The 17,023-nt window shown below is 42.9% G+C and overlaps 1 protein-coding gene across 1 annotated transcript in view; it reads left to right on the top strand.

The window, feature by feature from the left end:
• The window catches only part of CHN2 (chimerin 2), a 193,592-nt gene that overhangs the window by 149,567 nt on the left and 27,002 nt on the right, over positions 1–17,023 (top strand). Inside the window, exon 7 of the mRNA XM_075922141.1 lies at positions 10,449–10,526. Within this exon, the coding sequence (XP_075778256.1) occupies positions 10,449–10,526 (78 nt within the window). The remainder of the gene's footprint in view (positions 1–10,448; positions 10,527–17,023) is intronic.

Here is a 17,023-nt window from a genome sequence, read left to right as displayed (position 1 = left end):
TGCATAAAGAAAAGTTCTTCATTAGTTCCCATAATAGAAGGACTAGAGGACACTAAATGAAATGAATGGGTAGCAGGCTTCAAACTAATAACAGAAAGTTCTTCTTCATAAAGCAAATAGTCAACCTGTGGAACTCCTTGCTGCAGGAGGCTGTGAAGGCTAGAACTAGAACAGAGTTTAAAGAGAAGTTAGATCAATTCATGGAGGTTGGGTCCATGGAGTGGTATTTGCCAGGGGGTAGAAATGGTGCTTCGGCTTTGCTCCTGGTGCCTCTGGTCTGCTGGGGACCGTCTCCAGCAGACCTGGGACACTGGGAGCAAAGCCTCTGAGGACGCCGGCAGCGGGACAGCCGTGGCCGGCTTCCCCCGCGGCTTCGGGCTGGGCTGCCCGAGCCCCTCCGTGGCTTTGCGAAGCCTCGGGGGAAGCCGGCAGCAGGGCATCCCAGGCGTGCCTGGGCTGCACCGCTGCCGGAGCCCCTCCGTGGCTTTGCTCCGTGTCTTCCTGGTCTGCAGACCAGGGAGACACGGAGCAGCTTTTCTCGCCCCAGAGTACACGGGCGGCGGGACCACGAGGTCCCGCAGTCTGTGTCCTCCGGGGCGAGAAAAACCCCGTTCGTACCTGTAAGTCGGGGACTGCCTGTACACCCGGCGTATAAGACGACCCCCGATTTTTGGGGGATGTTTTTTAGCATAAAAAGTCGTCTTATACGCCGGAAAATACGGTTGTCCTCGTAGAATGAGGTTTACCTAGTTCGAATTAAGCGCTCCGCTAGTTCGAATTAAGTTCGAACTAGCGGTTTGTATGTGTAGCGCCTATCAAAGTTAATTCGAACTAACATCAGTTAGTTCGAATTAACTTTGTAGTGTAGACATACCCCAAGATATTAGCTGACTAGTATTAGCGAGTTTGAGGGGCATTTGGAGATTGTTGATCTTTATGTAGTTTCAAAAACATATCTTAATAATGATGTGACCTAGCACATTGGGGGAACAACCACAATATCAATAAGATTTAGAATGAGAACTTTGCTTGTGTCTACCAATCTAGATTGGAAAATACTGAAATTTTCTTTGGATTAATTAATATTTAACACATGGCACATCACAGTGCTGAATACAGGTTTTAATGTAATGTTTTCAGGAACTGAACAATGTTTGGTTTATTCAGGAAACAAAAACTTAACTCCTGACTGAAGTAGAGTAGTTTTTATGAAATGTATATCTTATATGAGGAGCACATTTATATAGCAGCATAAAGTGTTCTAGCATTCCAGCTCCTTTTATTTTTAATTGGAGATGTGTATGTGATCACACACCACTTAAGAATGTAACCACCAATGGTAGTTCCAAAATGTGTGTACTATATTTATATTTCATGGCTACGTCTACACTGCAGGTTTTTTGCATAAGAGTTCTTGCGCAAAAGGTCTTGCACAAGAGTGCATCCACACTGCCATGTGCTTTTGCACAAGAGATGTGCTTTTGCACAGGTACATCCATGGCAGTGTGGACGCTCTCTTGCACAAGAAAGCTCTGATGGCCATCTTAGCCATAGGGGTTTCTTGCGCAAGAAACCCGTTGTCCACACTGCCTTCTTGCGCAACAGTACATCTTGTGTTTTGCACAAGAGCTCTTGTGCAAGAGGGCTTATTCCTCATGGGGAGAGGAATAACTCTTGTGCAAGAAGCCCTCTCTTCTGACACTTTACTGTAAATTTACTTGCGCAAGAACTCATGTGCTGTATAGACGCTCTGCAAGTTTTTGCGCAAGAACAGCCGTTCTTTCACAAAAAGCCTGCAGTGTATACGTAGCACATAAGAAGTGTAGAGTACATATTTCTAGTAATGGTCCTTCAGTTCTCCTGAATCCTTGGCATTTCACCTTTAGTATGATAGCTTTGTTCATAATATTGTTTTGAGAAAAACGGAGTATATTATTTTAATCCTCCCTAATCAGATTTTTCTTAATTTTAATTCAGATTTTCTAATAAAGAGTATGTCTTTCCGTTGGGAGTTACTGTTCGTAAAGTGTGGTCTGTTTATCTACAGTTATATCATACAAATAGCCACAGTCAAAGGAGCAGTGACTATACATGGAAATGGATTGCTGTCACACTAACTTGTACGTTCAGGAAGTGTGTACAGATTTTAACTAAATTTTTGGAGTATATTTACTGAAGCTGAGGCAGCTGCATTCCTCTTGCATGCAAAATTTCCATTGACGTCAAATGAGCAGTAGGATGTCGACTGAAGGTTAATGGCAGTCTCTCTGGTTTGCTGAGATCATGCTCATTGAAGCAGGGGGAAGCACTCTATGAATCTCTACTTTGCCTTGGTACATTTTAGAGTAGCCAGGGGACTGCTCTTATTGGCACTGGCTTGCAACAATCCCCAAGGGCCCTTTGGCAAGCCCATAGTAACCAGACTACATCATCATGCCCATAGTATGCCCTGGAGTGAGGGTGGCATAGAAGCCCACCTTTCTGGTTCTGCTACTGTTGAGGACTCTGTGGGTACATCTTCACAGCAGCGTTATTTTGAAATAACAGACATTATTCCAACATAACATAATGTGCGTCTACACTACAAGCCTTTATTTCGAAATAATGTCGATCCTGGAGGACTTCAACTCCTGTAACTCTCATTTCATGAAGAGAAAGGGAAGTCGAAGGAAGAATGTTCTTTCTTCGACTTCCTGTGGTGTGGACAGCGCCAAAAGCAAAATTAAGCTATTTTGACTTCAGCTATGCAATTGATGTAGCTGAAGTTGTGTAGCTCAATTTGACTTTAGTCCTGCTGTGTAAACGTACCCTGCTAGACCCTGGGAATCCTTAGCTGGTAGATACATCCAGTCTTATCTCCCCTTGTGCAGAGGGACTGACTTAAAGGGATTGCAGGGGGGAGGGGGCAGGATTCACGACTCTAATCTGCTGCTTTGTGCCCTGGGTACACATTATGAACAGTTCTTCTGAATCATGACATAGGCAGGGGATCTTTGTGGAAAAAATCCAAATGCCAAGGAGTAGGAAGGAAAAAATATAATTTGTCCTTGTTGTGGTGTTATATTGTTTATCTCACTGGAGCTGGTTGGTGTTACCCACTACCTTTCTTTTAAGATAGCTTTAGGAAACAGGTAAACTCCACTGAAGCAGTTTCAACCCCAAACAAAGTTATGTGCAAGTCTCAAATTAGAGCTATGGGGGAGGGGAGGGAAAAGCAGACAGCGCATAAATAGAAAAGGGTGCTGCTTACACAGCCTGGACATGTATAGTGCTTTACTGTCTGAAAGAAGCTGGGGCTGTAAGCAGAGGAACTATCTCCTGTTGTTTTGTTCTTCCTGTGCTCAGGGGAACAGGACTTTATACATGCCTTGTAAACAAATAAGATGCTGTCTGTGGTACCTCAATCCATCATCAGTTTCTGCTCCTAACTGAAACAACCTGTAGGAGCGCAGAACATCTTGCATTCAGGCAAAATTTTTACTAATTTCTGGAGGAGTTTTACATTTAAGAAGGGGGGAGAGGGGGCTCAAGTAAGGACATCAGCTGATCATTATCAGTGCCACAATATTTGACGACATAGTTGTTTTCTCAGGATAGTTTTGCGATCCTCTCAAAGCACTAATGGAATCTAGACAAATGCATTTGCTGTACTGTGTAATCCAGGCTTGTTTTGAGGTAGCAGCTTCAAGTGTCGTAGGCAGAACTCTTAAGGAGGAAATTAGGGGGGAAATCAATATGGTTTGCAAGATTAACACATAGTGCATCAATTCTACATTATCTTTTTGACTCAGGCAAGAATGTACCATCTCATATACTGTGTGTGGAGCATGTCATCCCAGCAAGGGGACAGGCAGTACTTTGTGCATCAAAGGCGTCAGTTCTCAATTTGCGAAAATCCCTAGGCATGGAACAAGAGGCGAGTCTGCTGCCCCAGAAATGGCCCACAAAAGCAGATTGTGACTCAGAGAGGCTCGTGGCTTCGCCCACTCTGCAGTGGGGTGAGCCGGAACTGGTGTTCCTACTCTGTAGCAAGTCCCAAGCCTCAGCACTCCCCTGCATGGCTCGCAGGGGGAGCAAGAGCCAGTTCCCTGCTGCTGTAGGGGGAAAGCAGCAGAGAGCCAGCACTAAAGCCCCTGCATGGCTGGCTTTGCCCGGCGGGGGGGGGGGGGGTGGTGGGTGGGTGGGTGGGTGGGTGGGTGTGTGTGTGTGTGTGTGTGTGTGTGTGGAGAGGTGTGAAAGTGGCTCTGTGCACTGCTGTTCTCTCTCCACCCCTGGCTGCAGGAACAGCACTGCAGGGAAGTGCTCACCTGCAGGCTCCTACCCTGTCGCTCCTGTTGGCTAAGAATTGAGACCAATGGGAGTGGCGGGTGGCAGTGCCTGCAAACACAGGGCAGCACAGAGCTACCTGTGCACTTCCAGAAGCTGCTCCAGGTAAGCCCCTTCCTGAACCCTCTCTGCCTCCCTCCCAGACCCTGCACACTCATCCCAGCCAGCTCCTGCACTGTCTTTCACCCAGACCCCCGCACTCCCAGCCAGCTTCTATACCCTTCCTCCTGTCCAGCACCTGCACTCCTACCCTCAGCCTGCTCCTGAACCCTACCTCCTGCCCAGACCCTGCATCCCCACCCCAGCCCACTCCCTGGCAGCCTCCTCCTGCACACTGAACCCCCACAAAATGTACTAGCTCCAGGCCACCAGAAGAGTTAATCCAGCCCTGGGTAAACCCTGAGCCTCAGCATGAGGGAAACCCTTATGCCCCAAGTTGCATGAGTAAGGTGACTGTGTTTCTTTCTGTCTGTCTGTCTTTGTCATTCTGTCTTTATGGGTATGTCTACACTACCACCCTAGTTCGAACTAGGGTGGTAATGTAGACAACCGGAGTTGCAAATGAAGCCCGGGGTTTGAATTTCCCGGGCTTCATTTGCATCTCGCCGGGCGCCGCCATTTTTAAATGTCCGCTAGCGCAGACTCTGTGCCGCGCAGCTACACGTAGCACGAACTAGGTAGTTCGGACTAGGCTTCCTATTCCGAACTACCGTTACTCCTCGTTTCATGAAGTACCTAGTCCATGCCACGTGTAGCTGCGCGGCACAGAGTCTGCGCTAGCGGACATTTAAAAATGGCAGCGCCCGGAGAGATGCAAATGAAGCCCGGGAAATTCAAATCCCGGGCTTCATTTGCAACTCCGGTTGCCTACATTACCACCCTAGTTCGAACTAGGGTGGTAGTGTAGACATACCCTATCTCTCCTTCTCACTTGGGAGGCAGGGTAGTGAGGGATTTGTTTGTTTTTGCGTCTCACTTGTGTATGGCCCCCAATTGATTCTGATGTGGCCCCAGCCCCAAAAAGATTCCCCTCTCCTGCTATAGAGAGAGATGCAACAGATCAACAGGTAGCTCCCATGCAGCTACCTACCATTTGACTAGCTAGTGCAGGGCATAGCAGGGCATGTTTTGCCCTTTTATTCCTCTGGCACTGGTATGCAAAATGAACCACAATCTGGCCTCTACTTTCAGCAACTTTTGAGTGTTGCACGCAGAGCTAAAATTGAATTTATGCAACAACAAAAACTAAAGGTCTTTATATAACTATTTATTTTCCCCCCTCCCCCACGTCCTTTTATTAGCAAACAGCTAGTACAGGCAGTCCCCGGGTTACGTACAAGATAGGGACTGTAGGTTTGTTCTTAAGTTGAATTTGTATGTAAGTCGGAACTGGCTCCAGATTCAGCTGCTGCCACTGAAACTGACCAGGCGCTGACTACAGGAAGCCGGAGGCAGAGTTGCTCTGCCCCCAGCTTCCTGGAATCAGCCTGATCAGTTTCAACAGCTGCTGAATCTGGAGCCTGGGACAGAACAGCTGGGGCGCTGCCCAGTAGGTTCCCACAGGACCAACCCGGCAGCACCCCAGCTTGTCTACCCGAGGCGTCCCGCAACAAAAGCCTGGTCTGCTGGGGGCGGGGGGGTGCACTAGCTGCGCCCTCTCCCCCCCCAGCAGACCAGGGAGACCCGAGCAAAGCCGCACAGGCGGAGGGACCCCGCCGCCCGTGTGGCTTTGTTCCGGTCTCCCTGGTCTGCTGGGGGGGTCCAGCAAAACCGCTGGACCCCCCCCAACAGACCAGGGACACCCGAGCAAAGCCGCCGCCAGGGCGGCTTTGCTCCCGGGCAAACGAGCAAAGCCACCCAGGCGGCGGCTTTGCTTGTGTGTCCCTGGTCTTCTGGGGGGGGTCCAGCGGCTTTGCTGGATCCCCCCCCCAGCAGACCAGGGAGACCGGAAGAAGCTTTTCTCGCCCCGGAGGACACGGGTGGCGACCCACCGCCCATGAGCTCTGGGGCGAGAAAAGCCCCGTTCGTAAGTGCGGATCCGACATAAGTCGGATCCGCGTAAGTTGGGGACTGCCTGTAGTGTTTTGAAGATTCAATTCAAATCATTCAATCATCTCATTCTAGCAAAAGGCATGCTGAAAATGAAGCCACACTAACCAACACTTCCTCTTCCCTTGTAATCTAATTTTGGGTTAGTGATATAATGCCCAAATTTCTGTATAATGCACATGGCTTACTGATCAACTAAGCAGCTAAAAGTCCTACAGTTCGTGGAGATCCTCTGAACATCTCCACATCTTGTATTTGGCTGTCAATTATTATTAATTTAAACATTTTTATTAAAACTGGCAAGACATTTTCAGCTATCAGGAGTCTCCCTGCTAACCAGATGTGTCAGCTTTAGCAAGAAATGTTCTTTAGGTTAGTTGACACAATGTCCTGCTCAGCAGATCTTTCAAAAAGAAAGAAAACAATGAATAAAAAGAACTGCTTTTGAACTCTTGGACTGCATTGGGGCATGAGAAAGGAATGGAGCTTCAGAGTTCATTATTTTGAGAACAGTTCAATTTTTTGACTGTGCTGCTATTTGTGATTTACATAGAGGAGAGGGGGAAGTGTTTTGTCCTCTGCTATTGTGCCCAACTCATATCAGTTTACAGCATCCTTTGTTAAACACTGAATCTAGTGTGGCTTCATATGATCAAGTCTGTTAAGCAAATGCATTTATTGTGCACCTGTCTGTTATACATCCTGTGTTTGTAGTGAATCCTATTAAACAAATACCTGACAAAGGCATCAAGATGGCTGATAAAAGAACCTAGTGGATGAATAAATTTTGAAATACAATAAACAACTAATACTAATCCGCCTGCCTAGATACTCATGACCAGGATTAGCTTGGTTCTCCTTTAAGTCAATTAGTTAAACAATCCTATGAGAAACACCAGTATTTCCATTAGGTGCTATATGTGTGTCCTTAAGATGTCATAATGTTTTAAAAATAATGTATTCTAATATGTAGCTATTTTAAGTTGTACACTATGTGACATCATTCACCTGAGAGTTGTCACATCCACAATGTTACATAAAAATATAGTTTCCATAATGGGATTTTTATCAGTCCAGTGGTATCAATACAAATGCTAAAGTATTATAAGGAGGCTGACCTCTCTGACTTTGATTCCATCACATTGCATACCAGAGAAGAACCATTTCATGTTTATGTTGAGGGTTCATAGCTATATGTTGTTCGTTTTTTAATATCCAAAATTGCATCTGATGAAGTGGTTTTTACCCATGAAAGCTTATGCCCAAATAAATCTGTTAGTGCCACAGGATTCCTCATTGTTTTTGAAGATACAGAGTAACACAGGTCTGAGATAAATGTGAACTCATTTGAAGCAGAAGTACTGAAATAGAACATGCTAAGTGTTGAGGGCAAAAGCCTTGAAGTGAAGTGTTGATGACCCAAGCTTTCTTTCCTGAGAACTTTATCCTGCTCCCATTGAAATCAGCCCCTTGAGGAGATCACTGTTCTCACTGAAAGGGAGCAAGAGCAGGCTCTAAACATGCATTAATGTGGCTCTCTGAAGTAGGTGCTGAATGTAATTGGGAAAGGTATAACATTCCTCTGGATCTAAGCCCTGAGTGTCTGCTGGGGCTAGAACCATACATCAAATTGTACATCCTAGCCTAAAACATTAAGGCTATGTCCATACTGCAGGCTTTTTGCGTAAGAACAGCAGAGCGTCTACACTGCATGCGCGTTCTTGCACAAGTAAATTTATAGTACAGCATCAGAAAACAGGGCTTCTTCTGGAAGAGTTATTCCTCTCCCCACGGGGAATAAGCCCTCTTGCGCAAGAGCTCTTCCACAAGAAGGCAGTGTAGACTGGCAACATGAATTTCTTGCGCAAGAAACCCCTATGGCTAAAATGGCCATCAGAGCTTTCTTGCGCAAGAGAGCATCCACACTGCCATGGATGTGCTTGCATAAAAGCACATCTCTTGTGCAAAAGCACATGGCAATGTGGACGTGCTCTTGTGGAAGACCTTTTGCACAGGAACTCTTCCGCAAAACAGTTCTTATGCAAGAAGCTTGCAGTGTAGACGTAGCCTAAAGGTCTGATTAAGAGCTGATCCACAGGAGCAGATTTTTCAGGCTCAAAGCTCTGATTCCTGAACTGGCTGTTAACAGGACGTAATAATGTAAGGATGCACAGAATAGCACCAGACACCACCTCAGCTGGGGCTGAGCAATATCAATGCAGAGTGTTTAGAACTTCCTGCTGATCAGGTAACAGTGCCACTGAGTTGTTTTTTCAGCTGGAAAAATGGGTAAGAGCAACGCCTGCTTATTTAGCAAGAGGAGCTTCAACCAAAGCATCCAAATCTGATAAAATGAAGAAAGGGGGAGAGGGAGAGAGTGTGATGCTGTCAGATACCTGGAAAAGAAAGGAAAGTACATTCAGGACAGAAACAACTATGTCATTTCACATTTAAAAAGCTGATTTCGTAGGTTACAGAACTTGTTAAATGCCGTAAGTAGGGCACTATATGAAATTACACACAGCCCAATCTTACTGATGGTTGGCCATCTGTCCCTGCAGGCTTTCATATCGTAATTTGTACTGAGAGCATGTGAACTACGTGGTGATGGTGGTGGTGTTTTAAGTCAGTGAATTAGATGAACTCCCGTGGACATCTAAGGGTTTGAGGGTGTGGGTAGAGCCAAAGGAAGAAACAGCTTCACAGATTAACAAAAGTCTGTTTAGATTATATAATTTGCTCTTGTCTTTGGATTCAAGTGTGGAAAAGAATGGACATGAAGGCAGAAACAAAGGGGGGCAAGGCTATTACTGGTAAGAGTTTTAGAAGCAGCTCTCCTGATAGTATTGTCCACTTCTGTAGCACCTTTCTTCTGAGTATGTCAAGCGTGTTATAGCCACTAGAGAATGAAGCCTCACGTGATCCCTCTGAGATAGGTAACTGTTATCCTCAATGTACTGGTAGAGAAACAGAAATGAAAAGATTAAGTACCATGCTAAGGTCATTCAGAAGGCGATGGCAGAGATAGGATTAGAGCCCAGATCTCCAAAATGGGCTTTAACCACTTGTTATCCTTTCTCCCCCACTATGGTGGAGGAACCAGTTGTATTGTTGCCACTTAGCCCCCAGATCTGCCATCTAATCTGTGCAGATTGAACCTCTTGCATCTCTGCAGAGCTCCCTTGTCTAAAGTGGGCCACTGCACAGGCTAAGGGGTTTTCCATGTGAGCAGACTGAATGGCAAGGGGCTTAGTTTCTGATTTTTACTGATCATGATCAAATTGCTAAGTGGACCCCAACAAAACGCCTGGAAACGAAATGCTGCTAATCCTAGGAGTGGCACTGGATTTTTCACTTGCACCGGATATGAAAAAGAAGAGATTTTTGCCCTGCAAGATTAAACAATCATCAGGGTTTAGAGGGTTTAATCCATTGGTGTGCAGCTCAGAATGGCTCATAAGTCTCCAAGTCTGAGTGTAATTGGATGCAGCATCAGAGCCATTTTTTTAAAAACATGCTACCAACTAGAAGTGATCTTTCCTTTGAAATTTGTTGTGGCAAGAGGCTGTAAAGCTGTCACCCTGCCTGTATTTCTTCAGTGTCTCGCTGGATACCATTGCTGCGGGGAGGGGGGAGTTTTATTCAGTACATGAATTCCGACTATTGTTTCAGGCACACGTCTGCCTTAAGAAATAGCACAAAACAGGCCGTTACTTATTCAGATGCAGAAGCTCCTTCCATCACACAAGACAGCCCATTCAAGTCACATGCCAGAGGTCTCAGCAGAATGGGCTGCAGCTGCTTCAAATCTGCTGTCTAACATTAGAAGCAGTTGGACAAACCTGAGTACAGTAAGCCTCCCTGCCTCAGAGGAAGACAGGGAAAAGATTTGGGATCCAAGCACTATGTTTTCTGAGGATCTGTGGCTTGAGAATGAGAAAAATTGTGCTGTTGTTCACAAGTCTAAGCGAGGAAGGAAGCGCCAAGAGCTGCTGGCCGTGGCACTGGGGGTTAAGGCTGGAGTAAAGGGGGCATTATTATGGCAACCTCTGAAACTCTTTGCCTATTCACAGATCACCTCTTTGGTCAGAAGAGCAGCTTTAACTCAAAACGACAACCATTTCAACTATGAAAAAGCACACAATTTTAAGGTAAGAACAGCTTGGGAGTGCTGATTTCAAGATTTGTTGTGTTTTTCCCTGTGTAAAGTTTTGCACTGTGATTATATATTTCCATGTAACTCTTTATGCCACATCCAGGAGGAAAGTAGTTTTCTTCCTATGTTAAGATCCATTCATTGTATAATTCTTAACACATGTGGATAGGGCTATTTAATATGGAAAATAATCTCTCTCTAGGAACACAAGCAAAGTCAAGCAACTACTGGATCCTGCCAAATGACATATTTATATTTGAGCTCCTTAGACACAGATGTGTGTTTATTTTTTTCATGGAAATGACACTTCAGATTGATCATCTTAATCTTAAAATGTGTCCGTTTTGATCATAAAAATCTGAATTAGCAAAATCCAGATTTTTATACTGATGTGCCTGTTTAACAACACATTTTGTACTGTTTCTGTTTGCACAAAGTTGTGTAAGCCCCAGTACCTATGAACAATAAAACCAAGTGCTGTGTTGGTATTGTTGGATCTCTTTTGTTCATGTACCATATGCCAAGGAAATGTTCTTGGAGTCCCACTGAGCTATTGGATATAGGTTTGTGCTTGCTTGTCAGACTAAAATGAATAGCTATACAAGCTCAAGGATGCTTAAACGGATTGTCTTGTTGCTGGCTTATAGATACAAACTCAGATTCTTTTTCAGTCACAGCATCTGGAATGCTGTGAGCTGTGGGGGAAGTGACTCAGTCTCAGAAACTAAGATCCCAGTCATCTTGCTTTACCATCGTCTGCCAGAAGGACTGAGTTAGTTCCAGAGTGTGCCAACCCCCAGTTATCATGGTTAGAGCTGTCAAAAAATGGTTTGATGGTAACTGGGAGTGGATACAAAGTGTCTGAGAGAAATGAAAAGGAGATAAACAAGAGAAGAGAGACATGTATTATGCTCCCTGAATTCCTCTATTTTCTTAACACTCCCTGAGGATGATAATCTAGGTCACTGTCAGAATAACTTGGTTCATTATCCGAAATAGTGTTTTATTATGCTGACTTCTGGCCTTTTAATAAAAGAGAATAATTTTAATTAATGTTAATTTAGCAAGTCTGCTTTTCTCATTGTTCATCTACTATGCTTTTTCCATAAGACGTTAAACTCTATTGAATGTACTGGAATGTCTGTGCTGTGGTCAGAACTTATTAATAATTCAGTATTAATGAGTAAAACTTTACATTCAACATTTTTATGCTCTTTGTCATTCCCCTTTCTTAACCCAGCACCCACATAAAAGTCAATATTTATCTTATTGCTAAATACTGAAAGAAATAGGAGAAATATTCTATCCCTTTTTCATGATTAAAGAATCTTTTATGTTTTCTGATTTTAGCCTCATTATCATTTAAATATGAAAACTGTTTTAACTAGAAAGTATTTTCTCATGACTGAGTCTTTTTTCCACCGTGACCTATACATTCTTTCCCTTCCTCTTCAAAATTCCCCTTGTTTTGGCTTTGATTTATAACTGGAAATGTTCCCAGCAACATTGCATTTGCACAATCTAGGAATTATACACCCTTTATTACTTTCTGTTTGAAAAGAGTCATAGTTTAATGGTAAATCACATTAATAGCTTGAAAATAAATTTTAGATAATAATTTTAACCAGTAAACAAAATTAGAATTTTGAGAGAGAAACATTTTGAGAAACATTGGAAAGTTAGGTCTCTCTGAAGTGTTACAGTTACTTAACAACCCATGTTACTCACCAATCAACAATCTGTAATCTTCTGTAGGATGATACTAAAATGCAGCATGATGGCTAAACATATCTCGAGCAATGTGCTAATGGTGGATTCTTTAAATAAAATAGACATATGCTAGTTTTTAATCTATTGACATATTCATAAAAACATTAAATATTAGTGCAAAAAAGAAAACATTGGAGGGTTTTGAGAGCTTAAATCCTAGTTGTCATAGGTGTATGTACCCAATACCAAAATATTGTATTGTGGAACCTATGTAAAATATAATGGGCTATTTCATATGGCTGCAAAGAGGTGTTTTGTCCATTTTTATTTCACTGAATACTTAAAATGTACAGTATATTTTGATGCATAAGGACAGGGATTTCATAACAGAGTCTATCAGAATGTATTTCATGCATTATTGTTAATGAATGCACACTGAAAAGAATCTCTGCCTTGATACATTTGAACCTCTTGGGATGAGGGATCTTTTTAAAAAAGCAACATGTTTGGTATAACTGGTTAGAAACATTGTATAACAAAGTAGTTCTGGCAGAAAGGGAAAAAGCAGGGAAAAAAATGGGTACAAAATTCAGAGCCGGATCAAGACCTCCTTGTGCCCTTTATAAAAGGCACACCTGAGACTCTTGTATGTCCCCTTCTTTTCTGATTCTGACTCATCTCCCAAAGTTCAGCATGTTGAAGCCAAGTAATTAATTAAAACAGGTGTATATGTCATTGTCCTGCAACCCCCTTCTGACAACACAATTTACTACACAGCCCCAAGACCATAGAATCAAGCCCGAGTTAGCCCATGCCCGCTGCTGGGGGAGCCTCACTATCTGGGCTGGGGAAGGGGGTCAAAGTCCAAGCCCAAGAGCTTCAGCTCCAGCCATTGGGTCTGAAACCCGAGTTCCACTGCCCAGGGCTGTGGGGTTTTGGCCCCAAGTCCTAGCAAGTCTAAGCCATCCCTGGCAATCCCATCAAAATGGGGTCATGACCCGCTTTGGGGACCCAACCCACAGTTTGAGAACTACTGAATTAAAAGGATCTAAAATATGTTTTGCATATTTAATGCCCATTTTGAATTTTACATTGCTTATATGAGGGAGAGGTTTGGTTTTAAACGTTACAGTCTGTTGTGCACTTTGTATTTGAGTAATATTGTGGGAAGGTTGTGCTAGACGCTAGTGGAGATATGTGAATGTATAGCAGTAGAGAGCATGCAAAAGAGCAAAACAAGACTTTCTGTCTTTGCCCTGCCAAAGTAACTGCATACCAGGAACTTCAGGAGCAAAGGGATCACTCTTTCTTAGTGTCCTTGAAGAGGCACAAATGACCCTACACAAGCTGAAGAAAAATTAGAACCAAGGCCCTACCCTCCTACCTATAGGCCAGCAAAATTGGCATGCCCCAGGGAACATGTTCCAATATACAGAAGAATGATTTGGCATACACATTCTTCCTTTGCTCCCTGGAGCTCCTGAAGAGATTGCAGGCACAATTCTTTCCAGAACTTGCCCTGGAGTAGTGCAGCTTTGTATTGTCACAGTGTGGTGCAGTATAAAAAAGCAGACAGTCTAGCCGTGTGATGATTTTTTTTTTTTTTTTTTTTTTGGAAATAACTAAACAGTTTGCATTGTATCAAACTAGTGGTTGGAAACTGAAATTAAAAATGGAATAGATTCATTATGTGGCACATCTGGAAGTGGAAAGGATGCATAAATTGATAAAATAAATCCTTGAGGCCAATCTCAATACACAAAAAAAGGTTCTTTCTGCAATTGTGTTAGCTCATTTGAGTTAATTTAACATAACTAGAAAGTTCCCTTAAGTCTCATTAGGTCCCGATCATGCAAACACACATACATGTGGTTAACTTTGCTATCTTGAATAGTCCCATTAACTTCAACAGTACTGCTAATGGTAATAAAGCTAAATCAGTGCATAAATATTTGTAGAATCGAAGCCTCGGGCACGGCTATGCTGGAGCTGGAGGTGTAACTTCCAACGTGGGTAGACGTATGCATGCTCGTTTGGACTGAGCTAGCATCTTAAAAATAGAAGTGTACCTGTAGTGGCATGAATGGCAGGAGTGCAATTCCACAAGGTACTTACTTGAGCAGCTAGCCCATCGTCCTGCCCCCCCATACCACCATGACTACACTGCTATATTTAGCACACTAGCTCGATCAAAGTTAACACCTTTACTCTAGTCTGGAAATTACACCTCCAGTTCTAATGAAGAAACGGGCTAGTTCCTTTTAGAATGTTTCCACAAACTGCTTGATGTGATATAGACTTAGGAGGGAGTTAACTCAATTGACCTAAGAGAACTGAAGAAAATGGCCTTTTTGTCCCTTGAAACATGCTAGTCTCAAGTCACAGCAAATAGGGACTGCCATATACTCTATAGAGTCACCTTTTATAAAGCAATAGTTCATTTTTTTATAACAAAAAATAACATAGGGCTAGATTTGCCCCTCACTTGCTATTACTACTGCACAGTCTTCTGAAGTTACCCATTATCACAAATTTCAATGATGTAGGGCCTGATTCTACATTGAGGCTACGTCTACACTGGCATGAGTTTCCGAAAATGCTTTTAACGAAAAAGTTTTCCGTTAAAAGCATTTTGGAAAAGCACGTCTAGATTGGCAGGATGCTTTTCCGCAAAAGTACTTTTTGAGGAAAAGCGTCCATGGCCAATCTAGATGCGGTTTTCCGCAAAAAAGCTGCGATTGCCATTTTCGCCATCGGGGCTTTTTTGCAGAAAACAGTACTGTGCTGTTTACACTGGCCCTCTTGCGCAAATGATTTGCGCAAGAGGGCTTTTGCCCGAACGGGAGCAGCACAGTATTTCTTCAAGAACACTGACGATCTTACATGAGATCGTCAGTGTTCTTGTGGAAATTCAAACAGCCAGTGTAGACAGCTGGCAAGTTTTTCCGCAAAATCAAGTGATTTTGCGGAAAAACTTGCCAGTCTAGACACAGCCTGAGAGTAATGTTTGTTGGGCCCTGTGTCAGCACAAAGTCACAGGAACATTGATGGGGAACAAAGGAGATGCTTCAGGACATCAGCATGCAGATGCAGCTGATTGTAGGATCAGGGCCCAATGCAGGACAGAATTTGACCCATTATTATTGTAGGACCTTAAAAGTGAACTCATAGTTTAAGGTTTAGATAGATTTAGGCTATGTCTACACTGCAACACTACTGGAGTATCCCAAAATAGCTATCCCACGTCTTCACAGCAAGCCCATTATTTTAGGGTTGTTATTCCAATGTCCCTGTAAACCTCATTCTATGAGGAATAAGGGATGTTTTGGAATAGCATTTTATTTCAAAATTTGGTGCTGTGTAGACAATACCAAATGACAAAATAAGCTGTTTCGAAATAGCATTGAAATAAGATATGCAATTTGCGTAGCTCAAATGTTTTATCTCATTCCAAGTTATGGTGTAGTATAGACGCACCTTTAATGAGCAGTAAGGGTTTAAATTATAGCATATACACTCAATTTTTTTCATAAGTCTTGATTTTTTTTAAATTACACTTCTGTGAGAAGTATTTCCATTGTCCCAAAACAAAACTGATAATGGATTCAATTCTGTTTTCTCTGAAGCCGATGGGAGTTCTGCCATTGATTTCAAGGAGATTCAGTTAAGTAAAGTGCTCCTGCTTTCCAACTGAATGTCTGAAAATCTCCTCTTCCATTTCGATATGAAAGAAAAAAGCTTAAAAACAAGTTAGAAAACACCAAAAAAAATGCCTAAAAGCTGCACCACATATTTCATATGGAGAGCACACATGTCTGCCAAAGGCAGTTCTTAATTTGCAGCTATTATATTATTATTATTGAAGGATTCTCTCTCTGGCTTTGGTGATATTACAACTATTAATGACTGTGCAAAGCATTGTACGCATGAAGAGAAAGATGGACTGGACATTCAAGAGACAGTATGGAAGCAGTGGTAGTAGAGAGTTGAAAGTAAAGGAAACAGAAAGCAGCACTAATGAAGATATATGTAATATGTATATAATAGAGAAGATTAATATGAAGAAGAAGCTGCTTTTCAGTGAAGAAGCTGGAGAGAGAGAATAATACAAAGAAACAAGATATAAATGAAGAAAATGAAAGGAGATGGCATGGAGATTAATAGAGTAATTCACTTGGAGGAGGGAAAAGAAGAAACTAAAGAGGGGAATAGCAGGAATACACCTTTTTGGATAAATACATTTTGTTGAATCAATTTTATTTATTTTATTGTACTCCTTCACAGACTATCCATATCTCTGGACAGCAAGTCTGGAGCAAAGGCATAGCATTTTGAGCACTTACACAGTAGTAATACTACTGTGTCCACTTAATTCTATAAACAGTGGTGGGGAAAGACAAGAAAAAATAGCCCAGTTTACCAGGATGTAAATCAGACCCCTTCATTATTGGGGTTATTAGGGGCTATTGACTCCCAAGACCTCAGATGACAAAGAATTGTCCCTTGCAATTTTTTAAAAGGTTGACAATATGCAAGGATACCAGCACAAGCCACCCAACATTATTCTTTATGTACAAAGAGTCTCATGAGAATCCAAAAATATGAAAGAGGGGACTCAATAAGTTATCTTGATGATTCTTCCAAAAGCCTACACCCATTTCAGTAGACAGTGGTGTGATCATAGGGAGGAGGGTATGTGACAAAAATATCAGCCTATTTCAAAATACTAAGACTGTCCCTGAACCCTTGCCCAATATAAAATAGCTCTGGGATCGGTTCTGC

Source organism: Pelodiscus sinensis, chromosome 2 (genome assembly GCF_049634645.1).
Source record: "Pelodiscus sinensis isolate JC-2024 chromosome 2, ASM4963464v1, whole genome shotgun sequence".
In the NCBI taxonomy this organism is placed as follows: domain Eukaryota; kingdom Metazoa; phylum Chordata; order Testudines; family Trionychidae; genus Pelodiscus; species Pelodiscus sinensis.
The sequence above is the reverse complement of the archived record's forward strand: the minus strand, read 5'-3'. Positions and strand labels throughout refer to the sequence as shown.